General features: G+C 46.5%; 1 protein-coding gene across 1 annotated transcript in view; it reads left to right on the plus strand.

Annotated features, from left to right (window-relative positions):
* LOC129812714 (T-cell-specific surface glycoprotein CD28-like) overlaps positions 1–27,134 on the plus strand; it is a 34,976-nt gene that overhangs the window by 5,545 nt on the left and 2,297 nt on the right. The window contains exons 2-3 of the mRNA XM_055864531.1: positions 17,344–17,670; positions 26,083–26,231. Of these exons, the coding sequence (XP_055720506.1) occupies positions 17,344–17,670; positions 26,083–26,231 (476 nt within the window). The remainder of the gene's footprint in view (positions 1–17,343; positions 17,671–26,082; positions 26,232–27,134) is intronic.

Genomic DNA, 27,134 nt, shown 5'->3' on the forward strand with positions numbered 1-27,134 from the left:
ATTCTATAGGCTGGGATCCTCACTATGCAGCTGTTATTCTATAGGCTGGGATCCTCACTATACAGCTGTTATTCTATAGGCTGGGATCCTCACTATGCAGCTGTTATTCTATAGGCTGGGATCCTCACTATGCAGCTGTTATTCTATAGGCTGGGATCCTCACTATGCAGCTGTTATTCTATAGGCTGGGATCCTCACTATGCAGCTGTTATTCTATAGGCTGGGATCCACACTATACAGCTGTTATTCTATAGGCTGGGATCCTCACTATACAGCTGTTATTCTATAGGCTGTTATTCTATAGGCTGGGATCCACATTATACAGCTGTTATTCTATAGGCTGGGATCCTCACTATACAGCTGTTATTCTATAGGCTGGGATCCACACTATAGCTGTTATTCTATAGGCTGGGATCCTCACTATACAGCTGTTATTCTATAGGCTGGGATCCACACTATGCAGCTGTTATTCTATAGGCTGGGATCCTCACTATGCAGCTGTTATTCTATAGGCTGGGATCCACACTATACAGCTGTTATTCTATAGGCTGGGATCCCCACAGCTGTTATTCTATAGGCTGGGATCCTCACTATACAGCTGTTATTCTATAGGCTGGGATCCTCACTATACAGCTGTTATTCTATAGGCTGGGATCCTCACTATACAGCTGTTATTCTATAGGCTGGGATCCTCACTATACAGCTGTTATTCTATAGGCTGGGATCCTCACTATGCAGCTGTTATTCTATAGGCTGGGATCCACACTATACAGCTGTTATTCTATAGGCTGGGATCCTCACTATGCAGCTGTTATTCTATAGGCTGGGATCCTCACTATGCAGCTGTTATTCTATAGGCTGGGATCCACACTATACAGCTGTTATTCTATAGGCTGGGATCCACACTATGCAGCTGTTATTCTATAGGCTGGGATCCCCACTATACAGCTGTTATTCTATAGGCTGGGATCCTCACTATACAGCTGTTATTCTATAGGCTGGGATCCACACTATACAGCTGTTATTCTATAGGCTGGGATCCTCACTATGCAGCTGTTATTCTATAGGCTGGGATCCACACTATACAGCTGTTATTCTATAGGCTGGGATCCTCACTATACAGCTGTTATTCTATAGGCTGTTATTCTATAGGCTGGGATCCTCACTATGCAGCTGTTATTCTATAGGCTGGGATCCTCACAGCTGTTATTCTATAGGCTGGGATCCACACTACACAGCTGTTATTCTATAGGCTGGGATCCTCACTATGCAGCTGTTATTCTATAGGCTGTTATTCTATAGGCTGGGATCCTCACTATACAGCTGTTATTCTATAGGCTGTTATTCTATAGGCTGGGATCCTCACTATACAGCTGTTATTCTATAGGCTGTTATTCTATAGGCTGGGATCCTCACTATACAGCTGTTATTCTATAGGCTGGGATCCACACTATGCAGCTGTTATTCTATAGGCTGGGATCCACACTATACAGCTGTTATTCTATAGGCTGTTATTCTATAGGCTGGGATCCTCACTATGCAGCTGTTATTCTATAGGCTGGGATCCTCACTATGCAGCTGTTATTCTATAGGCTGGGATCCTCACTATGCAGCTGTTATTCTATAGGCTGGGATCCTCACTATGCAGCTGTTATTCTATAGGCTGGGATCCTCACTATGCAGCTGTTATTCTATAGGCTGGGATCCTCACTATACAGCTGTTATTCTATAGACTGGGATCCCCACTATGCAGCTGTTATTCTATAGGCTGGGATCCACACAGCTGTTATTCTATAGGCTGGGATCCTCACTATGCAGCTGTTATTCTATAAGCTGGGATCCTCACTATGCAGCTGTTATTCTATAGGCTGGGATCCACACTATGCAGCTGTTATTCTATAGGCTGTTATTCTATAGGCTGGGATCCACACAGCTGTTATTCTATAGGCTGGGATCCACACAGCTGTTATTCTATAGGCTGGGATCCTCACTATGCAGCTGTTATTCTATAAGCTGGGATCCACACTATACAGCTGTTATTCTATAGGCTGGGATCCCCACTATGCAGCTGTTGCAAGAGCACCTTTTTCACTGGCTGTCCACTGGTTTCAAAAACAATGATTGACAGGCAGCTTTAACTTCTTGAATTCAGCCATTATTGGGTTCAAATGTACACTTTTTGATATGTGAACAGGCGTCCACAACAACCACAATCCGTAAGGTGCAAATAGCTGAATGAGCAGCAGTGTGATTCACATCAGTGACGTAGAGTACGTACGTAGAGATCAATAAGAGGTGATATCCGTATCGCCGTAGACTAGACTGCTGTCATCCTTCACCACTGCTGTCATCCTTCACCACTCCTTCACCACTGCTGTCATCCTTCACCACTGCTGTCATCCTTCACCACTCCTTCACCACTGCTGTCATCCTTCACCACTGCTGTCATCCTTCACCACTGCTGTCATCCTTCACCACTGCTGTCATCCTTCACCACTCCTTCACCACTGCTGTCATCCTTTACCACTGCTGTCATCCTTCACCACTCCTTCACCACTGCTGTCATCCTTCACCACTGCTGTCATCCTTCACCACTGCTGTCATCCTTCACCACTCCTTCACCACTGCTGTCATCCTTCACCACTGCTGTCATCCTTCACCACTCCTTCACCTCTGCTGTCATCCTTCACCACTGCTGTCATCCTTCACCACTCCTTCACCTCTGCTGTCATCCTTCACCACTGCTGTCATCCTTCACCACTCCTTCACCTCTGCTGTCATCCTTCACCACTGCTGTCATCCTTCACCACTCCTTCACCACTGCTGTCATCCTTCACCACTGCTGTCATCCTTCACCACTCCTTCACCACTGCTGTCATCCTTCACCACTGCTGTCATCCTTTACCACTGCTGTCATCCTTCACCACTCCTTCACCACTGCTGTCATCCTTCACCACTGCTGTCATCCTTTACCACTGCTGTCATCCTTCACCACTCCTTCACCACTGCTGTCATCCTTCCCCACTGCTGTTATCCTTCACCACTGCTGTCATCCTTCACCACTGCTGTCATCCTTTACCACTGCTGTCATCCTTCACCACTCCTTCATCACTGCTGTCATCCTTCACCACTCCTTCACCACTGCTGTCATCCTTCACCACTGCTGTCATCCTTCACCACTGCTGTCATCCTTCACCACTCCTTCATCACTGCTGTCATCCTTCACCACTCCTTCACCACTGCTGTCATCCTTCACCACTGCTGTTATCCTTCACCACTGCTGTCATCCTTCACCACTGCTGTCATCCTTCACCACTGCTGTCATCCTTCACCACTCCTTCGCCACTGCTGTCATCCTTCACCACTGGTGTCATCCTTCACCACTCCATCACCACTGCTGTCATCCTTCACCACTGCTGTCATCCTTCACCACTGCTGTCATCCTTCACCACTGCTGTCATCTTTACCTCCAAGTGTTTATTCAAGTTGGATAATCTTTGGATGCCGACAGCATTGGAATTGGAAGCCATAGCTTGGACTGTAGCCAACAAAAACCTATTTCTGCTCTTTTCCCACAATCCATCAAACCCATTTGGTGAGTCATCATAGTGGTCTCTGACATCATAGTGGTCTCTGACATCATAGTGGTCTCTGACATCATAGTGGTCTCTGACATCATAGTGGACTCTGACATCATAGTGGTCTCTAACATCATAGTGGTCTCTGACATCATAGTGGTCTCTGATATCATAGTGGTCTCTGATATCATAGTGGTCTCTGACATCATAGTGGTCTCTGACATCATAGTGGTCTCTGACATCATAGTGGTCTCTGATATCATAGTGGACTCTGACATCATAGTGGTCTCTGACATCATAGTGGTCTCTGACATCATAGTGGACTCTGACATCATAGTGGTCTCTGACATCATAGTGGTCCCTGACATCATAGTGGTCTCTGACATCATAGTGGTCTCTGACATCATAGTGGTCCCTGATATCATAGTGGTCTCTGACATCATAGTGGTCTCTGATATCATAGTGGTCTCTGATATCATAGTGGTCTCTGACATCATAGTGGTCTCTGACATCATAGTGGTCTCTGATATCATAGTGGTCTCTGACATCATAGTGGACTCTGACATCATAGTGGTCTCTGACATCATAGTGGTCTCTGACATCATAGTGGTCTCTGACATCTTAGTGGTCTCTGACATCATAGTGGTCTCTGACATCATAGTGGTCTCTGACATCATAGTGGTCTCTGACATCATAGTGGTCTCTGACATCATAGTGGTCTCTGACATCATAGTGGTCTCTGACTTGGGGTCAGACTCGCTCAGATGGAACAAACTTAAACTGCACCTTTTTTCAATGTTGATTTGAATGTCATTGAGAAAACAGAGAAGTGTCAATTTTAAAGTAATCCTCGAAGTAAATCATCTAGTTTTTCAAAAGTATCTGTAATCCGATTACAATATTGATGCTGGTAATTTAACGGATTACAGTTACCATTTTTTTGTAATACCTTACTCCCCAACCCTGCTGAGGGCGTGTACTTCTCAATGCCATTGGATGAATCCCGGAACATATTCCAATCTGTGCTAGCAAAACAGTCCTTTAGCTTAGCATCCGTGTCATCTGACCACTTGCGTATTGAGCGAGTCACTGGTACTTCCTGATGTTTGTGCTTGTAAGCAGGAATCAGGAGGATAGAATGAGAGTCAGATTCAGTACCATCATAGACTGGCCTCCCCCCTGATTGCCTGACCTCAGCACCATCATAGACTGGTCTCCCCCCTGACCTCAGTACCATCATAGACTGGTCTCCCCCCTGACCTCAGCACCATCATAGACTGGTCTCCCCCCTGACCCCAGCACCATCATAGACTAGTCTCCCCCTGACTGGTCTCCCCCTGATTGCCTGACCTCAGTACCATCATAGACTGGTCTCCCCCTGACCTTAGTACCATCATAGACTGGTCTCCCCCCTGACCTCAGCACCATCATAGACTGGTCTCCGCCCTGACCTCAGTACCATCATAGACTGGTCTCCCCCCTGACCTCAGCACCATCATAGACTGGTCTCCCCCCTGACCCCAGCACCATCATAGACTGGTCTCCCCCCTGACCCCAGCACCATCATAGACTGGTCTCCCCCCTGACCTCAGTACCATCATAGACTGGTCTCCCCCTTGACCTCAGTACCATCATAGACTGGTCTCCCCCTTGACCTCAGTACCATCATAGACTGGTCTCCCCCCTGACCCCAGCACCATCATAGACTGGTCTCCCCCTGACTGGTCTCCCCCTGATTGCCTGACCTCAGCACCATCATAGACTGGTCTCCCCCCTGACCTCAGCACCATCACAGACTGGTCTCCCCCCTGACCTCAGTACCATCATAGACTGGTCTCCCCCCTGACCTCAGCACCATCATAGACTGGTCTCTCCCCCCTGACCTCAGCACCATCATAGACTGGTCTCCCCCCTGACATCAGCACCATCATAGACTGGTCTCCCACCTGACCTCAGCACCATCATAGACTGGTCTCCCCCTGACCCCAGCACCATCATAGACTGGTCTCCCCCCTGACCTCAGCACCATCATAGACTGGTCTCCCCCCTGACCTCAGCACCATCATAGACTGGTCTCCCCCCTGACCTCAGCACCATCATAGACTGGTCTCCCCCTGACCTCAGCACCATCATAGACTGGTCTCCCCCCTGACCTCAGTACCATCATAGACTGGTCTCCCCCCTGACATCAGCACCATCATAGACTGGTCTCCCCCCTGACCTCAGCACCATCATAGACTGGTCTCCCCCCTGACCTCAGCACCATCATAGACTGGTCTCCCCCCTGACCCCAGCACCATCATAGACTGGTCTCCCCCCTGACCTCAGCACCATAATAGACTGGTCTCCCCCCTGACCTCAGCACCATCATAGACTGGTCTCCCCCCTGACCTCAGCACCATCACAGACTGGTCTCCCCCCCTGACCTCAGTACCATCACAGACTGGTCTCTCCCCCTGACCTCAGTACCATCACAGACTGGTCTCTCCCCCTGACCTCAGTACCATCACAGACTGGTCTCCCCCCTGACCTCAGCACCATCACAGACTGGTCTCCCCCCCTGACCTCAGTACCATCACAGACTGGTCTCCCCCCCTGACCTCAGTACCATCATAGACTGGTCTCCCCCTGATTGCCTGACCTCAGTACCATCATAGACTGGTCTCCCCCCTGACCTCAGTACCATCACAGACTGGTCTCCCCCCTGACCCCAGCACCATCATAGACTGGTCTCCCCCTGATTGCCTGACCTCAGTACCATCATAGACTGGTCTCCCCCCTGACCTCAGTACCATCATAGACTGGTCTCCCCCTGACCCCAGTACCATCATAGACTGGTCTCCCCCTGACCTCAGTACCATCATAGACTGGTCTCCCCCTGACCCCAGTACCATCATAGACTGGTCTCCCCCCTGACCCCAGTACCATCATAGACTGGTCTCCCCCATGACCCCAGTACCATCATAGACTGGTCTCCCCCTGACCTCAGTACCATCATAGACTGGTCTCCCCCCCTGACCTCAGTACCATCATAGACTGGTCTCCCCCTGACCTCAGCACCATCACAGACTGGTCTCCCCCTGACCTCAGTACCATCATAGACTGGTCTCCCCCCTGACCTCAGCACCATCATAGACTGGTCTCCCCCCCTGACCTCAGCACCATCATAGACTGGTCTCCCCCCTGTTCTCAGCACCATCATAGACTGGTCTCCCCCCTGACCTCAGCACCATCATAGACTGGTCTCCCCCTGACCTCAGCACCATCATAGACTGGTCTCCCCCCCTGACCTCAGCAACATCATAGACTGGTCTCCCCCCTGTTCTCAGCACCATCATAGACTGGTCTCCCCCCTGACCTCAGCACCATCATAGACTGGTCTCCCCCTGACCTCAGCACCATCATAGACTGGTTTCCCCCCTGACCTCAGTACCATCATAGACTGGTCTCCCCCCTGATCTCAGCACCATCATAGACTGGTCTCCCCCTGACCCCAGTACCATCATAGACTGGTCTCCCCCCTGACCTCAGCACCATCATAGACTGGTCTCCCCCCTGACCTCAGTACCATCATAGACTGGTCTCCCCCTGACCCCAGTACCATCATAGACTGGTCTCCCCCCCTGACCTCAGCACCATCATAGACTGGTCTCCTCCCTGACCTCAGCACCATCATAGACTGGTCTCCCCCCTGACCTCAGCACCATCATAGACTGGTCTCCCCCCTGACCTCAGCACCATCATAGACTGGTCTCCCCCTGATTGCCTTGAAATACAGTATACTGTCTATATGAATGGAGAATCACGTGGCAGTTAACTTGAATATGAAAATTTACTTCAAGACTGTAGTTTACCACAGTGTCTGTAAATAAATAAATATAGGTAATAGAAAGAAGCAGAGGGACGCTCGACCAACGTGAGTCAAAGTGCAATCACAAAATGTATCATAATGTTCATAATTGAAAATGAACAGGCACAAAGCACAGAGGTCAGAGGTTAGACCACTATGGCGAGCAAGTGTTGCGCCAAGGGGGGATACTTTGGTTTTAGAAGTGGGAGGGACATACATAATTTTTTTATTTAAATTTTTACAGTCTGATAAACACTTCCGAACAGCCTACCGACCAATCGGAGGCGTCCACATAGTCCTAAAGCTGTCACGATCGTCAAAGGTAGAGAGTGAGGACCAAGGCGCAGCGCGTGAAAAGAACATCTTCTTTTAATAAGAAGAGAACAAACACAAAACGAAACCACTAACAAAATAACAAAACTGACGAACGTGAAGCTAAGAATGAACTAGTGCATACATGCAACATAGAACATCGACATAAACAATTCCCCACAAACAGCTAAAGCCTATGGTTGCCTTAAATATGGCTCCCAATCAGAGACAACAATAACCAGCTGTCTCTAATTGAGACCCAATTCAGGCAACCATAGACTTTCCTAGAACCTACACTCAACCATAGACACAGCTAGACACCTTCACTCAACACAAACCCATACACTACACCCAACACCCCCTTTACCATATAACCACCCAAAACACAAACATTCCCCATGTCACACCCTGACCTAATTAAAATAATAAAGAAAACAAAGAATACTAAGGCCAGGGCGTGACATAACCCCCCCTTTAAGGTGCGAACTCCGGGCGCACCAGCACAAAGTCTAGGGGAGGGTCTGGGCGGGCTTCCTTCCAGGGCGGCGGCTCTGGCACTGGTTGTGGTCCCCACCCCACCACAGTCACTACCCGCCTCCGTAGCCTCCTCCAAATGGCCACCCTCCACCTTAACCCCACCGGACTAAAGGGCAGCACCAGGGTAAGGGGCAGCACCGGGATAAGGTAGCTCAGGACAGAGATATAGCTAAGGACAGAGAGGTAGGTCAGGATAGAGGGGCAACTCCGGACTGAAAGGCAGCTCCGGACAGAGAGACAGCTCTGGACTGAGGGGCAGTTCTGGATTAATGGCCGCTCTGGGCTGAGGGGCAGCTCATGACTGGCTGACGGCTCTGGACGCTCATGGCTGGCTGACGGCTCTGGACGCTCATGGCTGGCTGACGGCTCTGGACGCTCATGGCTGGTTGGCGGCTCTGGCAGATCCTGTCTGGTTGGTGGCTCTGGCAGATCCTGTCTGGTTGGCGGCTCTGGCAGATCCTGACTGACCAATGGCTCTAGCGGCTCCTGACTGACTAACGGCTCTAATGGCTCGGGACAGACGGGCGGCTCTAATGGCTGGGACAGACGGATGGCTCAGACGGCGCTGGGGATACGGATGGCTCAGACGGCGCTGGGGAGACGGATGGCTCAGACGGCGCTGGGGAGACGGATGGCTCAGACGGCGCTGGGGAGACGGATGGCTCAGACGGCGCTGGGGAGACGGATGGCTCTGGCCGGATGAGACGCACTGTAGGCCTGGTGCGTGGTGCCGGAACTGGAGGCCCCGGGCTAAGGACACGCACCTTCATGCTAGTGCGGGGAGAAGGAACAGGGCATACAGGACTCTGGAGACGCACAGGAGGCTTGGTGCGTGGTGCCAGAATTGGAGGCACTGGGCTGGAGACACGCACCATAGGGAGAGTGCGTGGAGGAGGAATAGGGCTCTGGAAACGCACTGGAAGCCTGGTGCGTGGTGTAGGCACTGGTGGTACTGGGCTGGGGCGGGAAGGTGGCGCCGGAAATACCGGACCGTGCAGGCGTATTGGCTCCCTTGAGCATTGAGCCTGCCCAACCTTACCTGGTTGAATGCTCCCCGTTGCCCGACCAGTGCGGGGAGGTGGAATAACCCGCACCGGGCTATGTAGGCGAACCGGGGACACCATGCGTAAGGCTGGTGCCATGTAAACCGGCCCGAGGAGACGCACTGGTGGCCAGATATGTAGGGCCGGCTTCATGACATTCGGCTCAATACTCAATCTAGCCCTGCCAGTGCGGGGAGGTGGAATAACCCGCACCGGGCTATGCACACTACAGGAGACACCGTGCGCTCTACTGCGTAACACGGTGTCTGCCCGTACTCTCGCTCTCCACGGTAAGTACAGGGAGTAGGCGCAGGTTTCCTACCTGACTTCGCCACTCTCCCTTTAAGCCCCCCCCCCCCCAATAAATTTTTGGGGTTTTCTCACAGGCTTCCTACCGCTTCGTCGTGCTGCCTCCATACGCCGGCATCCCTCCTCGCACTGCGCCAGAGAATCCCAGGCGGGCTCCGGCACTCTCCCTGGGTTGATCGCCCACCTGTCGATCTCCTCCCACGTAGTGTAGCCCAGATCCTTTTCCTGCCTCCGAGCTAGCTCCTCATATCGCCGCCTCTCTGCTTTCGCTGCCTCCAGCTCAGCTTTGGGGCGGTTATATTCTCCTGGTTCTTCGCGGTCCAGAATTTCCTCCCATGTCCATGAATCCTTGATGCCTTGCTCCTGTTGCCGCTTTTTGCGCTGCTTGATCCCGCATTGGTGGGGAATTCTGTCACGATCGTCAAAGGTAGAGAGTGAGGACCAAGGCGCAGTGCGTGAATAGAACATCTTCTTTTATTAAGAAGAGAACAAACACAAAACAAAACCACTTTAACAAAATAACAAAACTGACGAACGTGAAGCTAAGAATGAACTAGTGCATACATGCAACATAGAACATCGACATAAACAATTCCCCACAAACAGCTAAAGCCTATGGTTGCCTTAAATATGGCTCCCAATCAGAGACAACAATAACCAGCTGTCTCTAATTGAGACCCAATTCAGGCAACCATAGACTTTCCTAGAACCTACACTCAACCATAGACACAGCTAGACACCTTCACTCAACACAAACCCATACACTACACCCAACACCCCCTTTACCATATAACCACCCAAAACACAAACATTCCCCATGTCACACCCTGACCTAACTAAAATAATAAAGAAAACAAAGAATACTAAGGCCAGGGCGTGACAAAAGCACACCGTTGCCTCGTTTGATAAAATGTGTGGGGGGGGACAAAAAAGCAATTACAGAATGTGTGTGTGTGTGGGGGGGGGGGGTAATCAATAAATATTGGGTAATAAATATAGATGACCCATGTACTTGTATCTGCCTGCAAATCGCCTCCTAAGAAGGTAGGTGTCAGAGTCGTGTGTGTCATGACGTTGCCTGCGTGGGTATAGCAAACCCCATCCCCCTCTCCCTTTCCACCACAACCCACGCGGTGATCACAGAGAGATGTCGTAAATTCCTGAGAATCTCCCCACCACAAACAGTATTAAGACATAGGGTAAACTTTCAGGACAAAGGAATTCTCTTCCACCTCACAGAACTTGAGGTACGAACATATTTCATGTTCCTGCCAAAGTAGGAAAGATTGGTGAAGATCCTAGCTATTAACATGTCCATTTGTCCCCATGTGGGAATCTCAGGAGAGACTGTGGGACCACATTACCATACCGCTGTTTATATAATAACCTCAGATATGAGGTTTACATCTGTTTGTTGTATAAAATGAATGAGCGAGTATGATACTGTTTGTATGATTGTGTAATATGATTTTGGACTGTTTAATTAAGAAAAATACAAATACCTTTTTGATTTGAACTAAATCCAAGGACCGCCCTGAGCCCAGTATGGGTCAGAGACCATGGGACCACCCCTCTCTGCTATCTGAATAAAACCCAACTCCTAAGAAATTACCATTATGACCATGTTTCTCTCAATCACGAGAGGACAAAGGTTGCAGACCAGCTTACCTCGATAACGAGAGGGCCAAGGTTGCAGACCAGCTTACCTCGATAACGAGAGGGCCAAGGTTTGAGACCAGACTGCTGAATCTTTTAACCATCCCACGTGGTTAAAACTCTTATACGAATCATAACAAGTCTTTGATATTGACTTCTAGTCTGCAGCTAGGAATTCGGTATCATTGAACGCGAAGAAAGACAACCGCCGAAACATCCATTCTATAACGAATGTCACTGAACTCTCCACAATAACCGCCGAAACATCCATTCTATAACGAATGTCACTGAACTCTCCACAATAACTCCGACAAAAACGAACTTCTCTCCAACGATCAAGACAACACACACACTGAACGTAACTATATATATATTGATTGCAATTGTTCCCGAATGAGTGAGCGTTCATGTGTAAGGATTAGCATGTCAATTGTTATAGTTATGGACTCTGTAGTGAATTATTAGTCTTACGCAACTTTCCCTTTGTCTAACAGCCGCCATGCCGGTTCAGCCCACTAGGGCATATTGCTCCCATCATTTCATGTAACTATTTTAAGTTTGTTTGTTTGTTTGTGCATTTCTGTGAATTAATTAGTTAGTAATAAATAAATTATTTAAGACAATTGATGTATGGATGACTCATAGTGAAGACTGGGTTCGTGCAGATCAACGATTTACGACGTTTGGAATGAGACTGACGTGAGAAAGAGTAAATAAATCATTAATTAGAAGACTATTGATCAGATATGAAAATATTTGAAAGGTTATATTGGGAAATTATAACTTTGTAATCTAATAACTTTCCCTGGTGCCCTCGAATTCATAGTTAATTAGTTACGTTATTACTCAAGTGATAGCGTAAGCCCTAATTACAGGGATATATGATAAAAACTATAAGTCTTCAATTTAACGATAGCAAAGACACGACATGTGTATAGGTGGAAGACCGGTGACGTTGACCGAACAAGGAGAGGCAATGACTTCGTCAGAAGTCGTGACATTAGGATATATCCTATAGGACTATACATTGATGCTTCCAGTTCAGTAGCCATGCGTGCGAGATCAGATGTGCGTGTGGTCTCAATGAAATAGAGTAGGTTATAGACTATGTATACATGGGCGGAGAAGCATGGGGCAGTTATCTTTCCAAGGAAGTGGACTTCCTAAATAGGCCCATGATGAGGCTATAGTTTACTACATTGCCTAGAAAAAGGCCTAAATATTGATCAAATATTTTGTCTAAATATTGATCACCCATATTTCTCTGTCTGAAAATCGTCCCACTCCTTAAAGAGGTAGAGCTTCTCCCAACTCTGCTCTCTTCAAATTGAATCTAGCTTATTGGATGATAAAGGGAGAATCTCTGGTAATTTAACCTATTTCTTAAGTTATTTATGGATTTGCCCTTTTAAACAGGGGCATATTATCAAGATATCAAAGTGTCACCAACAAAAAAAAAGTCAACAATAGGCTTGTAGCAAATGCAGCATATGGAATTCATTTAGCCTTCTTCAATAGTGCTCAAAGTCATTCCATGAGCACAGCATTTCATTTTCAACTCGGATCATGGAGCTCAATCAGTCCTCCATAACAAGAAAATCATAAACAACAAAGTAGAGCTGGCTAATAAGTCCTTCGTTTTGGAGTCATGCTCAGCTAACACAATTTGGCTAATCTATAAGTTCTATTCATGAAGATCAAGGGGTATAAAAATGTATTGGAATGACTGGAATTCAGATAGACTTTGGTTTTTAATGTAAAGATATAATTTAATCGTATTATTATATGTAGTAGAAAGCGACGGGTTAGAAGAAGCCTACATAACCAACTCATGAAGTTAAATTGAACATCCAAATATGGCCAAATATGTAAACGTTAACAATGATGTATCCTGCAATAGATGTCGTTCAATTTGTAACATACATTATTTTAACAAGGATTCTACAATCTTAGCTTTGAAATGTGGTGCTATTGGCTAGGATTACTACCTGATGGAGTGGCAGCACCGGCTTATTACTGAGATCACTACTATCCCTGACCTGATTGAGTGGCAGCACCGGCTTATTACTGAGATCACTACTATCCCTGACCTGATGGAGTGGCAGCACCGGCTTATTACTGAGATCACTACTATCCCTGACCTGATGGAGTGGCAACACCGGCTTATTACTGAGATCACTACTATCCCTGACCTGATGGAGTGGCAGCACCGGCTTATTACTGAGATCACTACTATCCCTGACCTGATGGAGTGGCAGCACCGGCTTATTACTGAGATCACTACTATCTCTGACCTGATGGAGTGGCAGCACCGGCTTATTACTGAGATCACTACTATCTCTGACCTGATGGAGTGGCAGCACCGGCTTATTACTGAGATCACTACTATCCCTGACCTGATGGAGTGGCAGCACCGGCTTATTACTGAGATCACTACTATCTCTGACCTGATGGAGTGGTAGCACCGGCTTATTATTGAGATCACTACTATCTCTGACCTGATGGAGTGGCAGAACAAGTTTATTTCTATTCTTTTGGAATATTTCCTGATAACAATGTTACACTTCAAAACTTCTTTAAACAATAAAAGCTAATTTACCACCATTTCTGAAAATACAGCGTTTTGTAATGAAACTTTTCCGATCAATACAGAGATAGAAGACGGTTCACAGAAGTCATTCTGATATTGAATGTTGCAGTCACAGATGGGTTCATTTAATCTTCACAATCAAACCACATAGGTTCAGAGATCTACTGTGTCAACCACTTCCTGACTGAGCAAACAGGATGGAGTGAGGTACGATGTAAACAACTGCTGCACAGTGGTTCTTCACGTCTCTGTGTGTCACACACTAGTACTGTCGATTGTCCTCTACAGACGCTCGGTTTACGCTAAGTACAGATCTAGGATCAGTTCCCCCTCCTCAGATTCTAACCTTATCGAAAAAAATGTTGGGGGGGGGGGGGGGATGCAAAACTGATCCAGGATAAACTGAGGGTAACGTCACCCTACAGGCTCTTGATTTCTGAGGGTAACGTCACCCTACACCTCTACGGGCTCTTGATTTCTGAGGGTAACGTCACCCTACACCTCTACAGGCTCTTGATTTCTGAGGGTAACGTCACCCTACTCCTCTACAGGCTCTTGATTTCTGAGGGTAACGTCACCCTACACCTCTACAGGCTCTTGATTTCTGAGGGTAACGTCACCCTACACCTCTACAGGCTCTTGATTTCTGAGGGTAACGTCACCCTACACCTCTACAGGCTCTTGATTTCTGAGGGTAACGTCACCCTACACCTCTACAAACTCTTGATTTCTGAGGGTAACGTCACCCTACACCTCTACAGGCTCTTGATTTCTGAGGGTAACGTCACCCCTACACCTCTACGGGCTCTTGATTTCTGAGGGTAACGTCACCCTACACCTCTACAGGCTCTTGATTTCTGAGGGTAACGTCACCCTACACCTCTACAGGCTCTTGATTTCTGAGGGTAACGTCACCCTACACCTCTACAGGCTCTTGATTTCTGAGGGTAACGTCACCCCTACACCTCTACAAGCTCTTGATTTCTGAGGGTAACGTCACCCTACACCTCTACAGGCTCTTGATTTCTGAGGGTAACGTCACCCTACACCTCTACAGGCTCTTGATTTCTGAGGGTAACGTCACCCTACACCTCTACAGGCTCTTGATTTCTGAGGGTAACGTCACCCTACACCTCTACAGGCTCTTGATTTCTGAGGGTAACGTCACCCTACACCTCTACAGGCTCTTGATTTCTGAGGGTAACGTCACCCCTACACCTCTACAGGCTCTTGATTTCTGAGGGTAACGTCACCCTACACCTCTACAGGCTCTTGATTTCTGAGGGTAACGTCACCCTACACCTCTACAGGCTCTTGGTTTCTGAGGGTAACGTCACCCCTACACCTCTACAGGCTCTTGATTTCTGAGGGTAACGTCACCCCTACACCTCTCTTGATTTCTGACTCAAAGAACCCTGACCCTATTGTCTTCTGGAATGTGACGTCACTCTCCCAACAGGAGGGACGCCGCGTGTCAGTGCAGACGTAAGATAATATTTTAATTGTATTTATATATTGTTTATTTTACCTTTATTTAACCAGGTAGTTGAGAACAAGTTCTCATTTACAACAGTGACCTGGCCAAGATAAAGCAAAGCAGTGTGACACAAACAACACAGAGTTACACATGGAGTAAACAATAAACAAGCCAATAACACAATAAACAAGTCAATGACACAGTAGAAAAAAAGAAAGTCTATATACATTGTGTGCAAATGGCATGAGGAGGTAGGCAATAAATAGGCCATAGGAGCGAATAATTACAATTTAGCAGATTAACACTAGAGTGATAGATGAGCAAATGATGATGAGCAGATGATGGTGTGTAAGTAGTGATACTGGTGTGCAAAAGAGCAGCAAAGTAAATTAAAAACAATATGGGGATGGGGTAGGTAGATTGGATGGGCAATTTACAGATGGACTGTGTACAGCTGCAGCGATCGGTTAGCTGCTCAGATAGCTGATGTTTAAAGTTAGTGAGGGAAATGTAAGTCTCCAGCTTCAGCGATTTTTGCAATTCGTTCCAGTCACTGGCAGCAGAGAACTGGAAGGAAAGGCGGCCAAAGGAGGTGTTGGCTTTGGGGATGACCAGTGAGATATACCTGCTGGAGCGCGTGCTACGGGTGGGTATTGTTATCGTGAGCTGAGATTTACATTTACATTTAAGTCTTTTAGCAGACGCTCTTATCCAGAGCGGCTTACAAATTGGTGCATTCACCTAATGACATCCAGTGGAACAGCCACTTTACAATAGTGCATCTAAATCTTTGAAGGGGGGGGGGGGTTAGAAGGATTACTTTATCCTATCCTAGGTAAGGGATAAGGGGGAACTTTACCTAGCATAGACTTATAGATGACCTGGAGCCAGTGGGTCTGGCGACGAATATGTAGCGAGGGCCAGCCGACTAGAGCGTACAGGTCGCAGTGGTGGGTAGTATATGGGGCTTTGGTGACAAAACGGATGGCACTGTGATAAACTGCATCCAGTTTGCTGAGTAGAGTGTTGGAAGCTATTTTGTAGATGACATCACCGAAGTCGAGGATCAGTAGGATAGTCAGTTTTACGAGGGTATGTTTTGCGGCGTGAGTGAAGGAGGCTTTGTTGCGAAATAGGAAGCCGATTCTAGATATGATTTTGGATTGGAGATGCTTAATGTGAGTCTGGAAGGAGAGTTTACAGTCTAGCCAGACACCTAGATATTTGTAGTTGTCCACATATTCTAAGTCAGAACCGTCCAGAGTAGTGATGCTAGTCGGGCGGGCGGGTGCGGGCAGCGAACGGTTGAAAAGCATGCATTTGGTTTTACTAGCGTTTAAGAGCAGTTGGAGGCCACAGAAGGAGTGTTGTATGGTATTAAAGCTCGTCTGGAGGTTTGTTAACACAGTGTCCAAGGAAGGGCCAGAAGTATACAGAATGGTGTCGTCTGCGTAGAGGTGGATCAGGGAATCGCCCGCAGCAAGAGCAACATCATTGATATACACAGAGAAAAGAGTCAGCCCGAGAATTGAACCCTGTGGTACACCCATAGAGACTGCCAGAGGTCTGGACAACAGGCCCTCCGATTTGACACACTGAACTCTGTCTGAGAAGTAGTTGGTGAACCAGGCTAGGCAGTCATTAGAGAAACCAAGGCTGTTGAGTCTGCCGATAAGAATGTGGTGATTGACAGAGTTGAAAGCCTTGGCCAGGTCGATGAATACAGCAGCACAGTATCGATGGCGGTTATGATATCGTTTAGGACTTTGAGCGTGGCTGAGGTGCAACAGGCCCTCCGATTTTACACGCTGAACTCTGTCTGTGAAATAATTGGTGAACCAGGCGAAAAGTTAAAAGTTCCTAACCCACCAAACTAGCGTCCTGTCCAGGGGGGTGTACTTGTAGATCAAGCTGCCTCACTACAGAAACAGGTTTCTGCCCTCTAACATGTCATACTTACTTAACCCAACCCTCCTTGTTTCCCCATACAGACAAACCTCTGTCCATACAGCATGTACCTCTCCACAGCAGAGTGTCCGTCTCCTGCCCCAACATGATAGGAGACGATCTGAGATTCCACCTCTCTTTGAACCAGTCCCTCATTCACACCACGGTGCTCAAGAAGAACCAGAATACAACCATAAACAACCAATCAGACACCTGGGTTCAGTTCTACCTAGCTGAACAGGACCTAAACCACAACCTAACCAATCGCTATGAGTTCACGGTCAACGGAACTGGACTGTACATCTGTAGAGAAGAGAGGCTGTGGTCACCCCCGTATAAAGAGGACTCTGTTCACACACTACTGATCACAGGTAAGGGACTGAATACAAAGAAGTTGCACTAAACAAATGAACTGACCTGGTCTCAGATCTATAACATCACTAACAGAACCATACTAACCTAGCCTGGTCTCAGATCTATAACAGGACCATACTATCCTAGCCTGGTCCCAGATCTATAACAGAACCATACTATCCTAGCCTGGTCCCAGATCTATAACAGAACCATACTATCCTAGCCTGGTCCCAGATCTATAACAGAACCATACTATCCTAGCCTGGTCCCAGATCTATAACAGAACCATACTATCCTAGCCTGGTCCCAGATCTATAGCAGAACCATACTATCCTAGCCTGGTCCCAGATCTATAACAGGACCATACTATCCTAGCCTGGTCCCAGATCTATAACAGAACCATACTATCCTAGCCTGGTCCCAGATCTATAACAGAACCATACTATCCTAGCCTGGTCCCAGATCTATAACATCACTAACAGAACCATACTATCCTAGCCTGGTCCCAGATCTATAACAGAACCATACTATCCTAGCCTGGTCCCAGATCTATAACAGGACCATACTATCCTAGCCTGGTCCCAGATCTATAACAGAACCATACTATCCTAGCCTGGTCCCAGATCTATAACAGGACCATACTATCCTAGCCTGGTCCCAGATCTATAACAGGACCATACTATCCTAGCCTGGTCCCAGATCTATAACAGGACCATACTATCCTAGCCTGGTCCCAGATCTATAACAGAACCATACTATCCTAGCCTGGTCCCAGATCTATAACAGGACCATACTATCCTAGCCTGGTCCCAGACCTACATCAATAACAGAACCATACTATCCTAGCCTGGTCCCAGATCTATAACAGAACCATACTATCCTAGCCTGGTCCCAGATCTATAACAGAACCATACTATCCTAGCCTGGTCTCAGATCTATAACAGAACCATACTATCCTAGCCTGGTCCCAGATCTATAACAGAACCATACTATCCTAGCCTGGTCTCAGATCTATAACAGGACCATACTATCCTAGCCTGGTCCCAGATCTATAACAGAACCATACTATCCTAGCCTGGTCCCAGATCTATAACAGAACCATACTATCCTAGCCTGGTCCCAGATCTATAACAGAACCATACTATCCTATCCTGGTCCAAGATCTATAACATCACTAACAGGACCATAATATCCTAGCCTGGTTCCAGATCTATAACAGAACCATACTATCCTAGCCTGGTCCCAGATCTATAACAGAACCATACTATCCTAGCCTGGTCCCAGATCTATAACAGAACCATACTATCCTAGCCTGGTCCCAGATCTATAACAGGACCATACTATCCTAGCCTGGTCCCAGATCTATAACAGAACCATACTATCCTAGCCTGGTCCCAGATCTATAACAGAACCATACTATCCTAGCCTGGTCCCAGATCTATAACAGAACCATACTATCCTAGCCTGGTCCCAGATCTATAACAGAACTATCCTAGCCTGGTCCCAGATCTATAACAGAACCATACTATCCTAGCCTGGTCCCAGATCTATAACATCACTAACAGAACCATACTATTCTAGCCTGGTCCCAGATCTATAACAGGACCATACTATCCTAGCCTGGTCCCAGATCTATAACAGAACCATACTATCCTAGCCTGGTCCCAGATCTATAACAGAACCATACTATCCTAGCCTGGTCCCAGATCTATAACAGAACCATACTATCCTAGCCTGGTCCAATATCTATAACATCACTAACAGAACCATACTATCCTAGCCTGGTCCCAGATCTATAACAGAACCATACTATCCTAGCCTGGTCCCAGATCTATAACAGAACCATACTATCCTAGCCTGGTCCCAGATCTATAACAGAACCATACTATCCTAGCCTGGTCCAGATCTATAACAGAACCATACTATCCTAGCCTGGTCCCAGATCTATAACAGAACCATACTATCCAAGCCTGGTCCCAGATCTATAACAGAACCATACTATCCTAGCCTGGTCCCAGATCTATAACATCACTAACAGAACCATACTATCCTAGCCTGGTACCAGATCTATAACAGAACCATACTATCCTAGCCTGGTCCCAGATCCATAACATCACTAACAGAACCATTCTATCCTAGCCTGGTCCCAGATCTATAATAGGACCATTCTATCCTAGCCTGGTCCCAGATCTATAACAGAACCATACTATCCTAGCCTGGTCCCAGATCTATAACAGAACCATACTATCCTAGCCTGGTCCCAGATCTATAACACCACTAACAGAACCATACTATCCTAGCCTGGTCCCAGATCTATAACAGAACCATACTATCCTAGCCTGGTCCCAGATCTATAACAGGACCATACTATCCTAGCCTGGTCCCATATCTACATCACTAAGAGAACCATACTATCCTAGCCTGGTCCCAGATCTATAACAGAACCATACTATCCTAGCCTGGTCCCAGATCTATAACAGGACCATACTATCCTAGCCTGGTCCCAGATCTATAACAGAACCATACTATCCTAGCCTGGTCCCAGATCTATAACATCACTAACAGAACCATACGATCCCAGCCTGGTCCCAGATCTATAACATCACTAACAGAACCATACGATCCCAGCCTGGTCCCAGATCTATAACATCACTAACAGAACCATACTATCCTAGCCTGGTCCCAGATCTATAACATCACTAAGACAACCATACGATCCTAGCCTGGTCCCAGATCTATAACATCACTAACAGGACCATACTATCCTAGCCTGGTCCCAGATCTATAACAGATCCATACTATCCTAGCCTGGTCCCAGATCTATAACAGAACCATACTATCCTAGCCTGGTCCCAGATCTATAACATCACTAACAGAAACATACCATCCTAGCCTGGTCCCAGATCTATAACAGGACCATACTATCCTAGCCTGGTCCCAGACCTACATCACTTAGAGAACCATACCATCCTAGCCGGGTCCAGATCTATAACAGGATCATACTATCCTAGCCTGGTCCAGATCTATAACAGAACCTTACTATCCTAGCCTGGTCCCAGATCTATAACAGAACCTTACTATCCTAGCCTGGTCCCAGATCACTAACAGAACCATACTATCCTAGCCTGGTCCCAGATCTATAACAGAACCATACTATCCTAGCCTGGTCCCAGATCTATAACAGGACCATCCTATCCTAGCCTGGTCCCAGATCTATAACAGAACCTTACTATCCTAGCCTGGTCCCAGATCTATAACAGAACCTTACTATCCTAGCCTGGTCCAGATCTATAACAGAACCTTACTATCCTAGCCTGGTCCCAGATCTATAACAGGACCATCCTATCCTAGCCTGGTCCCAGATCTATAACAGAACCATACTATCCTAGCCTGGTCCCAGATCTATAACAGAACCTTACTATCCTAGCCTGGTCCCAGATCTGTAACAGAACCATACTATCCTAGCCTGGTCCCAGATCTGTAACAGAACCATACTATCCTAGCCTGGTCCCAGATCTATAACAGAACCATACTATCCTAGCCTGGTCCCAGATCTATAACATCACTAACAGAACCATACTATCCTAGCCTGGTCCCAGATCTGTAATATCACTAACAGAACCATACTATCCTAGCCTGGTCCCAGACCTACATCACTAAGAGAACCATACTATCCTAGCCTGGTCCCAGATCTATAACAGGACCATACTATCCTAGCCTGGTCCAGATCTATAACAGAACCTTACTATCCTAGCCTGGTCCCAGATATATAACAGGACGATACTATCCTAGCCTGGTCCCAGATCTATAACAGAACCATACTATCCTAGCCTGGTCCCAGATCTATAACAGGACCATTCTATCCTAGCCTGGTCCCAGATCTATAACAGGACCATACTATCCTAGCCTGGTCCCAGACCTACATCACTAAGAGAACCATACTATCCTAGCCTGGTCCCAGATCTATAACAGAACCATACTATCCTAGCTTGGTCCCAGATCTATAACACCACTAACAGAACCATACTATCCTAGCCTGGTCCCAGATCTATAACAGGACCATACTATCCTAGCCTGGTCCCAGACCTACATCACTAACAGAACCATACTATCCTAGCCTGGTCCCAGATCTATAACAGGACCATACTATCCTAGCCTGGTCCCAGACCTATAACAGGACCATACTATCCTAGCCTGGTCTCAGATCTGTAACAGAACCATTCTATCCTAGCCTGGTCCCAGATCTATAACATCACTAACAGAACCATACTATCCTAGCCTGGTCCCAGATCTATAACAGAACCATACTATCCTAGCCTGGTCCCAGATCTATAACATCACTAATAGAACCATACTATCCTAGCCTGGTCCCAGATCTATAACAGAACCATACTATCCTAGCCTGGTCCCAGATCTATAACAGAACCATACTATCCTAGCCTGGTCCCAGATCTATAACATCACTAACAGAACCATACTATCCTAGCCTGGTCCCAGATCTATAACAGAACCATACTATCCTAGCCTGGTCCCAGATCTATAACATCACTAACAGAACCATACTATCCTAGCCTGGTCCCAGATCTATAACAGGACCATACTATCCTAGCCTGGTCCCAGATCTATAACAGAACCATACTATCCTAGCCTGGTCCCAGATCTATAACAGAACCATACTATCCTAGCCTGGTCCCAGATCTATAACAGAACCATACTATCCTAGTCTGGTCCCAGATCTATAACAGAACCATACTATCCTAGCCTGGTCCCAGATCTATAACAGAACCATACTATCCTAGCCTGGTCCCAGATCTATAACAGAACCTTACTATCCTAGCCTGGTCCCAGATATATAACAGAACCATACTATCCTAGCCTGGTCCCAGATCTACATCACTAAGAGAACCATACTATCCTAGCCTGGTCCCAGATCTATAACAGAACCATACTATCCTAGCCTGGTCCCAGATACATAACACCACTATCAGAACCATGCTATTCTAGCCTGGTTCCAGATCTATAACATTACTAACAGAACCATACTAACCTAGCCTGGTCCCAGATCTGTAACAGAACCATACTATCCTAGCCTGGTCCCAGATCTATAACAGAACCATACTATCCTAGCCTGGGCCCAGATCTGTAACAGAACCATACTATCCTAGCCTGGTCCCAGATCTATAACATCACTAACAGCACCATACTATCCTAGCCTGGTCCCAGATCTATAACAGAACCATAGTATCCTAGCCTGGTCCCAGATCTATAACATCACCAACAGAACCATACTATCCTAGCCTGGTCCCAGATCTATAACACCACTATCAGAACCATACTATTCTAGCCTGGTCCCAGATCTATAACAGAACCATACTATCCTAGCCTGGTCCCAGATCTATAACAGAACCATACTATCCTAGCCTGGTCCCAGATCTATAACAGAACCATACTATCCTAGCCTGGTACCAGATCTATAACATCACTAACAGAACCATACTATCCTAGCCTGGTACCAGATCTATAACACCACTAACAGAACAATACTATCCTAGCCTGGTCTCAGATCTGTAACAGAACCATACTATCCTAGCCTGGTCCCAGATCTATAACATCACTAACAGAACCATACTATCCTAGCCTGGTCCCAGATCTATAACATCAAAAACAGAACCATACTATCCTAGCCTGGTCCCAGATCTGTAACATCACTAAAAGAACCATACTATCCTAGCCTGGTTCCAGATCTGTAACAGAACCATACTATCCTAGCCTGGTCCCAGATCTATAACATCACTAACAGAACCATACTATCCTAGCCTGGGCCTAGATCTATAGCAGAACCATACTATCCTAGCCTGGTCCCAGATCTATAACATCACTAAGAGAACCATACTATCCTAGCCTGGTCTCAGATCTATAACAGAACCATACTATCCTAGCCTGGTCCCAGATCTATAACAGAACCATACTATCCTAGCCTGGTCCCAGATCTATAACAGAACCATACTATCCTAGCCTGGTCCCAGATCTATAACATCACTAACAGAACCATACTATCCTAGCCTGGTCCCAGATCTATAACATCACTAAGAGAACCATACTATCCTAGCCTGGTCCCAGATCTATAACAGAACCATACTATCCTAGCCTGGTCCCAGATCTATAACATCACTAACAGAACCATACTATCCTAGCCTGGTCCCAGATCTATAACAGAACCATACTATCCTAGCCTGGTCCCAGATACATAACATCACTTAACAGAACCATACTATCCTAGCCTGGTCCCAGATCTATAACATCACTAACAGAACCATACTATCCTAGCCTGGTCCCAGATACATAACATCACTTAACAGAACCATACTATCCTAGCCTGGTCCCAGATCTATAACATCACTAACAGAACCATACTATCCTAGCCTGGTCCCAGATCTATAACAGGACCATACTATCCTAGCCTGGTCCCAGATCTGTTACATCACTAACAGAACCATACTATCCCAGCCTGGTCCCAGATCTATAACAGAACCATACTATCCTAGCCTGGTCCCAGATCTATAACAGAACCATACTCTTCTAGCCTGGTCCCAGATCTGTAATATCACTAACAGAACCATACTATCCTAGCCTGGTCCCAGATCTATAACATCACTAACAGAACCATACTATCCTAGCCTGGTCCCAGATCTATAACAGAACCATACTATCCTAGCCTGGTCCCAGATCTATAACAGAACCATACTATCCTAGCCTGGTCCCAGATCTATAACAGAACCATACTCTTCTAGCCTGGTCCCAGATCTGTAATATCACTAACAGAACCATAGTATCCTAGCCTGGTCCCAGATCTGTTACATCACTAACAGAACCATACTATCCTAGCCTGGTCCCAGATCTATAACATCACTAACAGAACCATTCTATCCTAGCCTGGGCCTAGATCTATAACAGAACCATACTATCCTAGCCTGGTCCCAGATCTTTAACATCACTAACATAACCATACTATCCTAGCCTGGTTCCAGATCTATAACATCCCTAAGAGAACCATACTATCCTAGCCTGGTCCCAAACCTATAACATTACTAACAGAACCATACAAACCTAGCCTGGTCCCAGATCTGTAACAGAACCATACTATCCTAGCCTGGTCCCAGATCTATAACAGGACCATACTATCCTAGCCTGGTCCCAGATCTATAACATCACTAACAGAACCATACTATCCTAGCCTGGGCCCAGATCTGTAACAGAACCATACTATCCTAGCCTGGTCCCAGATCTATAACATCACTAACAGAACCATACTATCCTAGCCTGGTCCCAGATCTATAACAGGACCATCCTATCCTAGCCTGGTCCCAGATCTATAACATCACTAACAGAACCATACTATCCTAGCCTGGTCCCAGATCTATAACAGAACCATACTATCCTAGCCTGGTCCCAGATCTATAACAGAACCATACTATCCTAGCCTGGTCCCAGATCTATAACAGAACCATACTCTTCTAGCCTGGTCCCAGATCTGTAACATCACTAACAGAACCATACTATCCTAGCCTGGTCCCAGATCTATAACATCACTTAAAGAACCATACTATCCTAGCCTGGTCCCAGATCTATAACAGAACCATACTATCCTAGCCTGGTCCCAGATCTATAACAGAACCATACTATCCTAGCCTGGTCCCAGATCTATAACAGAACCATACTATCCTAGCCTGGTCCCAGATCTATAACAGAACCATACTATCCTAGCCTGGTCCCAGATCTATAACAGAACCATACTATCCTAGCCTGGTCCCAGACCTATAACAGAACCATACTATCCTAGCCTGGTCACAGATCTATAACAGAAACATACTATCCTAGCCTGGTCCCAGATCTATAACAGAACCATACTATCCTAGCCTGGTCCCAGATCTATAACATCACTAACAGAACCATACTATCCTAGCCTGGATCCAGATCTATAACATCACTAACAGAACCATACTATCCTAGCCTGGTCCCAGATCTATAACACCACTAACAGAACCATACTATCCTAGCCTGGTCCCAGATCTATAACAGAACCATACTATCCTAGCCTGGTCCCAGATCTATAACAGAACCATACTATCCTAGCCTGGTCCCAGATCTATAACAGAACCATACTATCCTAGCCTGGTTCCAGATCTGTAACAGAACCATACTATCCTAGCCTGGTCCCAGATCTGTAACATCACTAACAGAACCATACTAACCTAGCCTGGTCCCAGATCTATAACAGAACCATACTATCCTAGCCTGGTCCCAGATCTGTAACAGAACCATACTATCCTAGCCTGGTCCCAGTTTTATAACAGAACCATACTATCCTAGCCTGGTCCCAGATATCATTTTTTATTTCTGGCTTCTTGTGTGTTCTGATTGGTTCACAGAGAAGCAGTGTCTGAAACCCCATGATCAACTGGCCAATCAGAGTTGTGCGGAGGATCCTAAACCCCTCCTCCTGTGTCTGTTATTGGTGGGATGTGGGGTGCTACTCCTCTACAGCACCATCATCACCATCATCGTCATCCTCATCTGGGTAGGTAGATCATGCACAATGACAGAGGTTTGCGTTCCAAATTGCAGCCTATGGTAGGCCACATTACTGCACGATGCACTTTAAGGAACTACAATGGAAAACAGGCAGTGGTATTCTAGACACAATTTAAAATGTATTGTCTGGGTACGTATTTTTTCAACTATCAGAATAAAATCAGTTAATCAATAAGGTGCAATTTGGGACGGAGACATACTGCATTAGAACAGCTTCATACTATATTAGAACAGCATCACAATGCTTTGGAACTGCAACATGTGAGACAGACTGACAGCAACATGTGAGACAGACTGACAGCAACATGTGAGACAGACTGACAGCAACATGTGAGACTGACTGACAGCAACACGTGAGACTGACTGACAGTAACATGTGAGACAGGCTGACAGCAACATGTGAGACTGACTGACAGTAACATGTGAGACAGACTGACAGCAACATGTGAGACACACTGACAACAACATGTGAGACACACTGACAACAACATGTGAGACACACTGACAACAACATGTGAGACAGACTGACAGCAACATGTGAGACAGACTGACAGCAACATGTGAGACAGACTGACAGCAACATGTGAGACTGACTGACAGCAACATGTGAGACACACTGACAACAACATGTGAGACACACTGACAGCAACATGTGAGACACACTGACAGCAACATGTGAGACAGACTGACAGCAACACGTGAGACAGACTGACAGTAATGTGTGTATATATGACACTGTATTCTGACAGTAATGTATGTATAGATGCACTGTATTCTGACAGTAATGTATGTATAGATGCCACTGTATTCTGACAGTAATGTGTGTATATATGACACTGTATTCTGACAGTAATGTATGTATAGATGCACTGTATTCTGACAGTAATGT

Source organism: Salvelinus fontinalis, chromosome 16 (assembly GCF_029448725.1).
Source record: "Salvelinus fontinalis isolate EN_2023a chromosome 16, ASM2944872v1, whole genome shotgun sequence".
Taxonomy (NCBI): Eukaryota; Metazoa; Chordata; class Actinopteri; order Salmoniformes; family Salmonidae; genus Salvelinus; species Salvelinus fontinalis.